The 12567-nt window shown below is 40.5% G+C and overlaps 1 protein-coding gene across 31 annotated transcripts in view; it reads right to left on the bottom strand.

Moving 5' to 3' along the window:
- Positions 1–12567, bottom strand: part of LOC140477422 (band 4.1-like protein 3) — a 297319-nt gene that overhangs the window by 51362 nt on the left and 233390 nt on the right. For all 31 annotated transcript variants that reach the window (XM_072571280.1, XM_072571293.1, XM_072571294.1 and 28 more), the window contains exons 11-12: positions 11374–11549; positions 1813–2033 (exon numbers count right to left, since the gene is read on the bottom strand). In XM_072571280.1, the coding sequence (XP_072427381.1) occupies positions 1813–2033; positions 11374–11549 (397 nt within the window). The remainder of the gene's footprint in view (positions 1–1812; positions 2034–11373; positions 11550–12567) is intronic.

The following is a 12567-nucleotide window of genomic DNA, read 5'->3' as shown; positions in this document are numbered from 1 at the left end:
TTCTACTTACTTTGAAGCACGATGGTGATCAGAGATTTATTTATTTAATTTGGGTTCAGACTGGCAACCTCACTTTGTGTACGGCACAATGGCTCATCGGTTAGCACTGCTGCTTCACAGAGCCAGGCACCCGGGTTTGATTCCGCCCTCAGGATGTGTGTGGAGTCTGCACGATCCCCCAGTGTCTGTATGGATTTCTCCGGGTGCTCTGGCTTCCTCCCACAATCCAGAGATGTGCAGGTTAGGTGGACTGGCCATGTTAAATTGCTCATAGTGTCCAAGGATGTGTAGGTTATGTGGATGAACAAGGGAAAGATAGGAGTTACAGGGAAAGAGTTGAGGGCATGGGTCTGGGTCGGATGTTCTTCAAATGGTCAGCATGGGCCGAATGGCCTGTTTCCACACAATAGGGATTCTATGTTGAACCTTACAGATGCACAAACCAGAGGAGTGAAAAATGCTGAGAGGCTAAAGTTGCTTGCAGGCGCTTAATGTTTCAAACAGTAGTATCCAAATGTATTTAAAAACAATAGTAGGGATATACAAAGTTAATGTAAACTTGAAGAAATAACTTGCACTGTCTTCTACTCATATTGTACACCTCATGCATGGCAATAAAAGACTTCCATTTAGTTTGTCTACCTTATAAGCAAACATCTGGATGGGTCAGAAGACCTGATAAGTAAGAAGTATTATTTTGTTCTGAAAAGTGTTTACTTTCTTCCTCTTTTGCCATTTATTGCTCTCCAGAAGATATGTTACATGTGACCTATTTCCAGATGCTTCCAGTGATATTTTTGAGAAATAATAAATTGAGACACTAGTCTTCACTGCCTAGACGCACTAAACTAGATGTGTTTTTGGGTCCTGCAAAGGTACTCTAAAATATATAAATTACAAATGATTTTCAATGCTCTTGTGGCACAATTGTAGTGTCCCTTCCTCTGAGCCAGGAGGTCTGGGTTCAAGTTGCACCTGTTCCAGAGATATGTAATTACATCTCTGAACAGGTTGATTAGGAAAACATCTACAAATGATATTCTGATATAATTGTTGCATCAATAAACTCAAGTAGCAGTTCCACCATTTACTGGCCAAGTCTGCAAACATAAAACATTAGTAAAATTCTGAGGTTTATCAATCTTTCCCCTTCTGTTGCAGTGACACAATGAAACAACTTGAAGCTTCGGCATTATGATGTTCATCTGGTACCCAAGCGATGATCGAATTTAAGGAGCTATTCTGTATGTACATCTCGCTGATGACCACTAATAGTGATGAGGATGCAGATTCAACGAAACATTTTGCTGGAAGTTTTCAGACTATTTAATCCTTTAATGACTTAAAAGAAATGGCAACAAAACTTTAGCTTTAATGTCGGACTTCTTAACACACATTCCCCTGGCTGTCAAATTAAAAATGTAATAGGAATATCAAACACTCAAAACTGCAAGCTCTTCCTTGGTTCCAAAATCATATTAAAAGATGTATTTTTTTTTAAAATGTACTGCATTAACAAAATCAACAGACTAGGAATTATGGCTTATTGTATATATGCTTATATCAAATCCCTTGTTTTATGGTTTTTGTTGAACTGTTAACTCACTTGAAATGGTGTATAGCAACAATGCATCCAATTACTCTACTTCTAAGCATTAGCATGCTTTTATACTTTAGAGCAAAGCTAATCTAATTAGCTTCTTATTAATCTAACAAAATTTCCAACAATAGTCTAACTCTCTTCACTTTCAGATGTGTCGTCATCTGCCTATTTTCTCATCAGTACATTTTTCATGCCCCAGTGCACACTACCTTTATTTCATGCTTGGCCGGTGTGACTGATGGAGTAATATCAATCTTTGCCTTTTTCTCCTCCTCTTCTGCTTTCTCCTCTTCTGCCTTCTTCTCTGGTGTCACTGTGGTTATTAGATTGGTTGATACTAGGCTCTTGACTGCACCGTAATGACCAGTAGCCACTTCAGAAGCCGAAACGGAGTCCTTTATGAGCATCTCATGGTTCTCAGTGACAGATGCTTTTAAAACACAAAACAGAACTCATCAGTCTGTGTTGAATCAATTGCCCTCAGCTGAAAGGCACTAAGAAATAACATGATAATATTATAACATCATAATAAGCCTCAGTGCTTCTAGGCTGCTGTGGTCATTAGTCTGGAATTCTCTCTCACAGAGGAATGTGTTGGTTGGGTCATCACATTTATTCAAGATAGAGTTTAATAGATAATGGTGTCAGGACTGTTTTTTGGGGGGGGGGGGCGAGGGGATGCAGAGAGAAAAGTGGAATGGACAGCATGATCAGATCAGCCCTGAGCTTACCACATGTCAGAGCAGGTTAGAAGGGCCAAACAAAAAACAGTCCAGTGCATTTATTTACTTTTTGAGATTGTCACTGACTTTTCAAACAGATTCAGATAGAAAACTGCAGTAATGTATCTAGGCTGTATGCAATGCATTTCCCAAAACACAACAAGAGCCTGAGGGTCAAGTCAGATCATGGTTAGTCCAAGATCTGAAGATGTCACCTATACAGGGGACAACATGCCTGCAAATCAATTTCCCAGCTTGGCAAACATACCCACAACTACAGCAAGGTACTGTAACTCGTGATTAGGAAAATTCACTTGATTCTGTAGAACTTTGCTGGATCAGAAACAAATGATAAAACATGCAAGCAGCAGGACTTCAAAAAAGGGAACTGAAATGAAATGGAAATAATTATGTTCACATTGCTACTGTCTGCAACTCCATGATAGAAGAGCCATCTGGAAAATTGATTGTAAAGGAGCTAAAACCAAAAACATTCATCATTACAGAGGCATATGACCCATGAGCCAATTCTACTTTTCAATTAGATTTTGGCTGATCTGTACCTCAAACCAGTTCGCCTGCTTTTGCAGCAAAAGGCGTGATTGATAACTAACAGTAAATAGTCACATTTACACCTCTATTTAATATATTGGGATTTGCATAACATGGACAGGTTCTGCTTTCACTGGGTTTGTCATGGATTTTAAAAAAATACAGCAAATCTATCCTTTCAGCGTGTGCTGCTGCTGACTCGATATGCAAATATAAACAAGCACTCCAATAAATATTAGCAGTGGAAGTGCATCACATAAATGTGATAGAGGTGCTTAACATTCAAGCGGAGATTGCATTATGACTGCATTCTTGTCATGACTACGACTCAAGTTCATTATCTTCCCTCCCTATTGCTGTTGCAGCTGAACAGTAAATTTCAACCTCTTCAGCACATGTGATATCGATTAATGTAACCTGACCATAATTTATGAATGTTATTAAATTCAGCAATGCAAATACTGCAGCTTGTTGTTGACAGGTCTTGCTCAGGAACGAAATAGTAGTATACTATATCATTGAAATCCAGCCATGAGATACAAACATTAAATTTAACGCCTGAAAAATAATTAGTCGGAAATCACTGTGGCACTTGAATGACAGTGGGACAAAGATGCTCTACTCTTGCCCAGCTCCATGATGATTATTAACTTCCCATCCTCCAAACTTTCATCTGGTTTAACACGGACAAAACTGCAAATTTCTTTAACTTTAGTTTTTTGTAGGGAAAGGGACATCTCTGGAAATCCAACAAGATCGTGGCAACAGAGCAGTAGCTAATGGCAAAGTGAGACAAGAAGGGTCAGAGTTTAGCAACAACCGTGCATTAGTGAATAAAGTAATGAAGGGAACAATACTAAAGACACTATATTCATCTGAATGCATGAAATACTTGTACAGAGATGGAAGAAGTAATGGCACAAATAGAGATTTAGAGCTTAAAAATGTGTTGCTGGAAAAGCGCAGCAGATCAGGCAGCAAAGGATGCTGCCTGACCTGCTGTGCTTTTCCAGCAACACATTTTTAAGCTCTGATCTCCAGCATCTGCAATCCTCACTTTCTCCTACAAATAGAGATTTAGACAATCACTATTTCAGAGACATAGCTGCAACATTAAAAGAGTTCATACATGAATATTTCAGAGTACAAAATATGTCAGAATAATATTTCATACAAGGAAGAGGGGTAGCCCTGAAAGAAATGGATGACATAAGGACATTAGTGAGAAAGACCATCAATTAGATTTGGTATGGCTGAAGACTAAGAATAACAAATATCAGAAAATGCTGGAGTAGTTTCAATGCCCTCTAATGGTAGTTGTGTCATTGAACAAATCATTAAACAAGTAACTATTGGGAACTTACAAAAAACTCAGTGCAATAATTGTGGGGGTCTTCAATACAAATATAGACTGGGACAATCAAATTCACAAGGATGGTCTAAAAGATGAGTTTGTTGAATGTTCGTGTCTTCACAGCAGAGGACACAAATTGCACACCAGAAACAATAGGTAATCTTCATCTTCAGGCGAAAAACAGTGAGGATACTAAGGTAATAATTTCAGAAAAATTAAGAAGCTTAAACAATGAAAATCTGACAACTCTCTGGCTCCTGATGGCCTACACCCCGTGGTTCCAAAAGGCATAGCTGCAGAGAATGCTAATGTGCCAGCTGTGATTTTCCAAAATTCCTTCAATTCATGAACAGTAACAGATTGGAAGTTACCAAACATTAGATTGCTTTTCAATAAAGATGAAAGTGAACTACAGATTAGGTGGCCTAATACCAGTTGTGTTGAAAATGCTGGGATCTTTTGTTAACAAAATCTTAACAGCGGACTTTGAAAAGTCTAGTATGATTGACTTGTTCTAATGTTGTTTTTTTCAAAAAGGAAGCCTTGTTTGGCAAATATATTAGTTTTTTTTTGATGATGTGGCTTGTAGGATAGTTAATGGGGAACCAGTAGATGAAGTGCATCAGGAATTTCAACAGAGCACTTGATACTGTGCCATATGAGATTAATCACCAAGATAATGGTTCATGGATTCAGGATCATCTATTAGCATGGAGCGATGATTGGTAAGAGTGGACATAAACATGGCATTTTTAAGGAGTATGATGGGGATGCTCACTATTACATTAGGAATCAAAGGAAGGATGTTATGGTGTGGTTGTACACGGCATTGGTAAAAGCACATTTTGACTACCATGTGCAGGCTTGTCTCCTTACTCAAAGAAAGAGGCAGTGGAGGTAGTTCAGAGGAGTTTTACTAGGTTGCTATCTGGAATGAATAGATTGCCTTACGAGGAAAGGTTGGACAGAGTCAACCTGTTTCCACTGGAGTTCAGACAAGCAAAGGATGACTCAATTGAACTATATAGGATCCTGTATGTCCTTGATAAGATGGACATGGAAATGAAGCTTCTATTTGTGGCTGTGCCCAAAAGAAAAGGGGCACTGTTTGAGAAATAGGATACCTTTAGGATAAAGCTGGGGAGAATTTATTTCCCCTTAGGAGGTTTATGAGACTTTGGAACTCTTTGCCTCAAAAGAGATGAGGGTCTAATTGTTAAATAGTTTTAAGGTGGAGATAGACACATTCTTTCAGGGCAGAGGTATTACAGATCATCGATTGGCGGGTGGCGGGAGGAGGAGGAGTAGATGTGAATGTGGAATTAAAAACAAACAAATCACCATCATTTTAATGAATAGTGCAGCATGCTTAAGGGATTGAATGACTTACTTCTAAGTCTTCATTCTTACGCTTGCATATTCATTTAACTCACCCATTCAGTAAGGTTTCCTTTCTGCTTCAGTGACACTTTCCCCAGTCTATTCAAGCATTCCTACTGGTCCCCACGGCAGACAACTCCAGTAACTTCCTTTCCAATGGCATGATGTCCCTCCCTTTCAATATGTCCAACATCACTGCTCTTCTCAAACAAGACTAACTTTCATCCTTTGTTCCTCTGACCTGCTGTTGGAACAAATCCTTAGTTTCCTCTACAAAGGGCCTCAATTTCAATGTCATGACTCAGCTTTACTCCCAACTTTTTAAATAAGCCTCTGATCTAATCACTCTGATCTAAAATTCCTACTCATCAAGAATGCTGAAATCATCATCATCAAGGTCAACAGTGATGTGCTATATGACAAGGTGCACAATACCTACTTCTCAAAAGGAAAAGTAAATACTCTTCAGTTTGTATGAGAAAATCTCCTGCCCATTGATATCACCCACTTGTATTAGCTAAGAGAAATCTACAGTGTAGCAATTGCCTTTAACTCTGATGTAAGGTCAACCCAGCATTCCTTCCATATTAAATTAGCAATTTCCACATGCATAATATTATCTGCCTTAATGACATTAACTGATTTCTCTCCACAGATACTGCCAGACATGCTGTATTTTTCCAGCAATTTCTGCTTTTGTTAATAATTTCCAGCATCCATAGTTCCTTTTTGTAAACATCACTCTTGATGTTAACCAAAGCCCTTTCCATACTTCTGTAATCTTCAGGATTAATTTAATGTTCCAAGAAACATCCTCCAGTTCACACCTTCCACAAAATCCAATTCGTCCGAAATCTCGCCCTGCATGAAGTCCTATTTGTCATTATCCCCACTCTTCCTGACCTCCATTGCTTTGTTGCCTTTCAGGTATATTTATATTTTAAATATTCTTTGATGCTGTAAATACAAATTATATATCTCATCCTCCTTTTAGTATATCATTTTGGAACACAGTTCAATCCCATAGCTTTAAAACTGTTCCCAAATTCATATATATATATACTCCCCCGCCCTCCTTTATAACTGTACTTGTAAATCCCATCGCTCAATCATTCATTCCCTTGATGTGACAAGTGAAGGAATCTCACTGCAGTACAGTGTAAGTGTCACTGTCTTTCTAAAAGATTAGTTCAGGTAGTGAATAAGTTGTGGAGTGGTGGGGGGGGGGGGGGGAAGCTATTTACTAGAAAGTGATAACTGCTATTTTTAGGGAGCTAGTTAAAATTTCACTTATACACTAACAGTCAATAGCGGGTTAGTCATATCAGTTGGCAGGGTTTTGTGATCGGACTGAGAGATGTGGTCAATCATGGACAATGAGAGCATCCCTGATAATTACATCTGCAGAAAGCACACCCAGCTTCAGCTGCTTGCTGAATGAGCAGCAGCTGGAGACATTAAGGAGTGCACAAAAGATAGACAGTGTCTTCAACAGAGGTTTTAGAAACATGGTCACACCCAAGGTACAGGAAGATAGATGGGTGACCCCCTGTCAAACAAGTTTTCTTTTTTGGATACTGATGAGGGGGATGGACCATCCGGAGACAGTAGCAGCAACAGCCAGAGCAATGGCACCACAGTTGGTCATGCTATACAGAGGGCAAGGATAAAATGTGGTAGACCTATAGAAATTGGACATTCAATTCTCAGGGGCACAGACATATGCTTCTGTGGCAGCAAGAGAGACTTCAGGATGGCATATTGCCTCCGTGACAGCAGGGCCATCAATGTCTCTGAGCTGGTAGAGGGCATCCTGAAATGGGAGGGTAAGCAGACAGAAGACATTGTCCAAATGACATAGGTAGGAAGGACAAGATCCTGCAACGTCAATTCAGGAAGTTAGGCAGTGAAGTAAAAAGCAGGTCCTCTAGGGTAGTAATCTCAGGATTTGGTTCCCATGCCATGTACTATGGAGGTTAGGAACAGAAGCAGTACAATTGAACACGTGGCTAAAGAGCTGGTTAGGGGGAGATACGTGAATCATTGGGATGCCTTCCAGGGAAGGCAGGGCCTGTAGCAGAAGGACGGGTTGTACTTAAACTGAAGGAGCACCAATATCCTGGAAGGGGGATTTGATGCTGCAATTCGGAAACTAGTGCGGCGGGGGGTAGGAACTGGAGCAGCAGGTCACTGAATATTGAGAATGGGGAAGAGCTTGAGACTGAAATAAATATAGCTAAGAGGAAGAGCAGTCAGGGAGAGATTGCTGAACTCAGCCGAAATGGAGGCTTGGACTGTATTTGCTTCAATGCAAGAGGTATAACAGGTAAGATGGATGAACTTAGAGCCTGGTTTAATGCATGTAATTATGGTGCTTTTGCTATCACAGAGACATGGTTGAAAGAGGGACAGGATTGGCAGCTTAATGTTCCAGGATATCAATGTTTTAGATGAGACAGAGAAGGAAGCAGAAGAGGTGGGGAATTGCATTACTCACAAGGGAGCATATCATAGGTGTGTTGAGGGAGGATACCCTGGAGCAAGGCATTATGGGTAGAGCTCAAGAATAGGGAGGGTGCAATCACAATGCTGGGATTGGACGACAGGCCTCCCAGCTGCCAGCAGGAGATAGAGGATGAGATATGTAGTCAGATTCTGGAAAAATGTGAAAATAACAGGATTGTTGTGGTGGGTGATTTTAACTTCCCCCATATTGACTGGGTGTCCCTTTATGCCAGGGGTTTGCACAGGGAGCAATTTGTTAGGTGCGTTGAGGATGGTTTTTTTGAAACAGTACATGAATAGTCCAATGAGGGAGGGGGCCAGAGTGGACCTGGTATTGGGAAATGACACTGGCCAGATGATCAAAGTTTCAGTGGGGAAGCAATTTGGGAATAGTGATCATAACCCCCACGTTTTCAATTACTTATGTGTAAGGACAAGAGTGGACCTTGTAGATGAAGGTGTTAAACTGGGGGGGGGGGGGGGGGGGGGGGGGAGGCCAACTACAACCGAATTAGGCAAGAATTGGAGAATATGGGTTGGGAGTGGCTGTTTAAGAGTAAATCCACATCGGACTTGTTGGAATCTTTTAAGATCAATTGATTAGAGTGCAGGACAGACACGTTCCTGTGAAAATGAAAGACAGGAATGGCAGGATTCAGGAACCTTAGATGACAGAGAAAATCTTCAGCTTAATCAAAAACTAATGGAAACATACCTAAGGCCTGGGCAACTAAAAACAAAATCCTTGAAGAATATAAACAAAGTAGGAAGGAACTTAAATTGGCGATAAAATGACCTTGGGATTCTTTTAACCCTGCTGGCCAAGACATTTTTTTACATATTTTAGGATGAAGAGGGTAGCTGGGAAAGAGTAGGCCCACTCAAGGATAAAGGCCGGAGGTTATGCATACAGCCAGAGGAAATGGATGAGATCCTTGACTTTACATCAGTATTCACCAAGCGAGATGTGAGGGATGCTGAGGTTAGGGAAAGGTGTCGGAATACTCTTGGACGAATCAATGTAATGGAGAAGCAAGTGTTGAGTGTCTTAAAATGAATTAATGTAAATGAATCCTCAGGGCCTGTTGGGATCTATCCCAGAGTAATGTAGGAGGCAAGTGAGGAAGCAGCTGGGGCTTTAACATATATCTTTACATCCTTTTTGGCCCGAGGCGAGGTTTTAGAGGACTGGAGAATACCCAATGTTGTTCCTTCATTTAAGAAGGGAAGCAGAGGTATTACAGGCCAGTGAACCTGACTTCTGTGTTAGAGAAGATACTCCGATCTATTCACATTTGGATGTGAATGGATTTGTTCGTGATAGGCAGCATGGATCTGTGCATGGAAGGTCGTGTCTCACCAACGTGATTGAATTTTTTGAGGAGGTGACAAGAATGATTGGAGGAGGGAGGGCAGTAGATGTTGTCTACGTGGACTTTAGTAAGGCATTTGATAAGGTACGTCATGGCAGGCTGATACAGAAGGTAGGAGAGAGTGAGGTCTGCAGATGCTGGAGGTCAGAGTCGAGAGTATGGTGCTGGAAAAGCACAGCAGGTCAGGCAGCCTCCGAGAAGGAGAATCAACGTTTGGGCATAAGCCCTTCATCAGGCACCACTCTTGATGCTGATACAGAAGGTAGACTCTCATGGGATGCGGGGTGAGCCGGCAAGATGTATACAAAACTGGCTTGGTCAAAGAAGCCAGAGTAATGGTGGAAGCCTGCTTTTTGGAATGGAAATCAGTAACTAGTCGTGTTCTGCAGGGATCGGTGATTAGATCTTTGTTGTTTGTAATACATACAAATAATCTGGAGGAAAATGTAGGTGGTCTGATGAGTAAGTTTCCAGATGGCACGAAAATTGGCAGAGTTGCAGATAGTGAGGAGGATTGTCAAACAATACAGCAGGATAAAGATAGATTGCAGATTTGGGCGGAGAAATGGCAATGGAGGTTAACCAAGACAAATATGAGGCATTTTGGAAGATCCAATTCAGGGTCAAATTATACAATAAGTGGCAGAACCCTTAGAAGCACTGACATACAGAGGGATCTGGGCATACTGATCCACAGATCCCGGAAAGTGGCAACACAGGTGGATAAGGTGGCCAAGGAGGCATACAGCACACTTGCCTGCATCAGACAGGGCATCAAATATAAAAGTTGGTAAGTTTTGTTACACTGTATAAAACTCTAGTTCGGCTACATTTGGAATACTGCGTGCAGTTTTGGTCACCACACTACCAGAAGGATGTATATGCTTTGGAGAGGGTGTAGAAGTTTACCAGGATGTCGCCTGGTCTGGAGGGTTTTGGGCTGGATAAACTGGAGTTGTTTTCATTGGAAAGATTAAGGCTGAAGAGAGTGACCCAACAGAAGTCTATCTATGTCTGTCATAATGTTGTAGAGTGGATAGTCAGCAGCTTTTTCATAGGGTGGACAGGTCAATTACAAGAGGACACAGGATCAAGGGGAGGGGCAGGAAGTTTAGGGGAGAAGTGGAGGGAAAATTTTTCAGACAGAGGGAGGTGGATGCCTGGAACACACTGCAAGTGGAGGTGGTGGAAGCAGGCATGTTAGCAACATTTAAAGCGTATTTTGATAGACAAATGAACAGGAGGCGAACAGAGGGACAGAAACCACACTTGGGCATTAAGTAGTGGGTCTAAATAAGGACTAGGAATGTGCGCAGGCTTGGTGGACCACATGGCCTGTTCCAGTCGTGTATTGTATTACTGTGCTATCAAGTTAATCATCTGTCAAACACACAAATGGCACAAAAGCAATTCTTTATTATTCCTTTTTAAATTGCTTTGGGATGTGTATATATTAACAATTGTCTAAGCACAAGTTATGGTTGTACATGTTTCCAAAAAAAATAACTTGTAATTATAAAACTTTATACTGTCTTCTCTACTTACATTATTTTAGTTGAGATGCAGACCCATTTTAAATAAATGGCTCAACAATTTGCGTTAGAAAATTAGAGGGGACTTTCACATGTTAAGCATTTCCACATGAATACTGCTCAGCACAATTTCAGAATCTCTGTTCTTTATTAAATCCAAGCTTGATGCACAATGGAATAAATCAGAGTTCTTGAGAAAATTTAGAAAATAAATCAAAATGATAAAGAACATGAAGATCTCTTTCCACTAGTCAAACAGAGGTTTCACATTGAATGAATTAGAATTCAGGCAAGTATAGAACAAACATCCCACTCCACATTGCTGAGGGCTATAGCCTTTAGATTCTCTTACCTCCATCTAAGCTACGTGACATGGTGTAACGTTTGCTGGAAGAACGTTCAAAGTATGGCGCTGGGCGGTCTATGAGGGAACTGGCTCTCCGAGTCTGGGCTTGTGTACGTCCACTGTAGCGGAACTTTGATCCCAATGTGAGGAACTTTTTAGGAGGCGGTTCAGGAGATACCAGCCTGTAAAGATAGAAGTCATTGGTTTACCTGCAAAACAGCTACATGAGTGAAGAAATTTTATTTTGGACCTGAATTATTTTGTCACGCTCACTACAGAGAGTGAGTTAATCATGACGTGCATCCAGTTAAAAAAAAAACTGGCTTCAATTCCCTGCTTGAAGTCAAAATCTTTGTCTTTCATGATGATGCAATGCAACTTGGCAGATTCTGTACAAATGGTCATCTGAAGATTGGAAATGAATAAAAGAAAGCAGCTGTATCCTAATCTAGGTATTCATACAGGTCATAAATCATTTAATAATTCTGAGGAGGAAGAAAGGAGGTACAGCAGCTGGGAAAACCTACTCAAGGTCGAGATCATACTGAAGTTATTAAGCAGGTAGTACTGAAGCAGGACCTCACTTTTTAAAATTTCACTTCCCACTTAGCAGGGGCCATACTGGTCAGCTCAAAGGAAAGATCACCCAGAATATGGTTTGGAATAACAGGATTTTTTTGGAATTCTCTGTACATTGTCCAAACGAGTTGGGCAGGGAGTATTTTGTTCAGATAATCGATCGTTCGGATAATCAATCTGATCATAAACAAGCGGTAATTTGTGAATGCTGGTTATCTGAACATTTCTCGGTTACCTGGCAATGCAAGCTATAATGCCATTTAACTGGCAATTGAATGCCAAGTTGCCTAATGCCATTTTTACGGGACCTTGAGATCTTGTTCGGATAATCCAAAATTGGATAATAGATGTTCAGATAAAATCGAGGTTGTACTGTAAATGCAAACAAGGTTTCTTTCTACTCATCATTCAATTGTTTTAAATATATTTTTATATAGGTATCCCCTGTTTAAACTGTTCCCATAGCATGTTTCATTTTAATGTGGTTTGTAGATTAATGAAGTTCACTAAATACGCTGTGTCCATTTTTGTTTTAGTTCAATAACACTCATGCTCATTTAAAACAGAACAGACTGCCTCTTTATTCCATCAACTCTTCAGTTTTCTCCTCCTTGCTGCTTC

This window comes from Chiloscyllium punctatum, chromosome 5 (genome assembly GCF_047496795.1).
Source record: "Chiloscyllium punctatum isolate Juve2018m chromosome 5, sChiPun1.3, whole genome shotgun sequence".
In the NCBI taxonomy this organism is placed as follows: Eukaryota; Metazoa; Chordata; class Chondrichthyes; order Orectolobiformes; family Hemiscylliidae; genus Chiloscyllium; species Chiloscyllium punctatum.
This window is presented reverse-complemented; position numbering and strand designations above follow the sequence as displayed.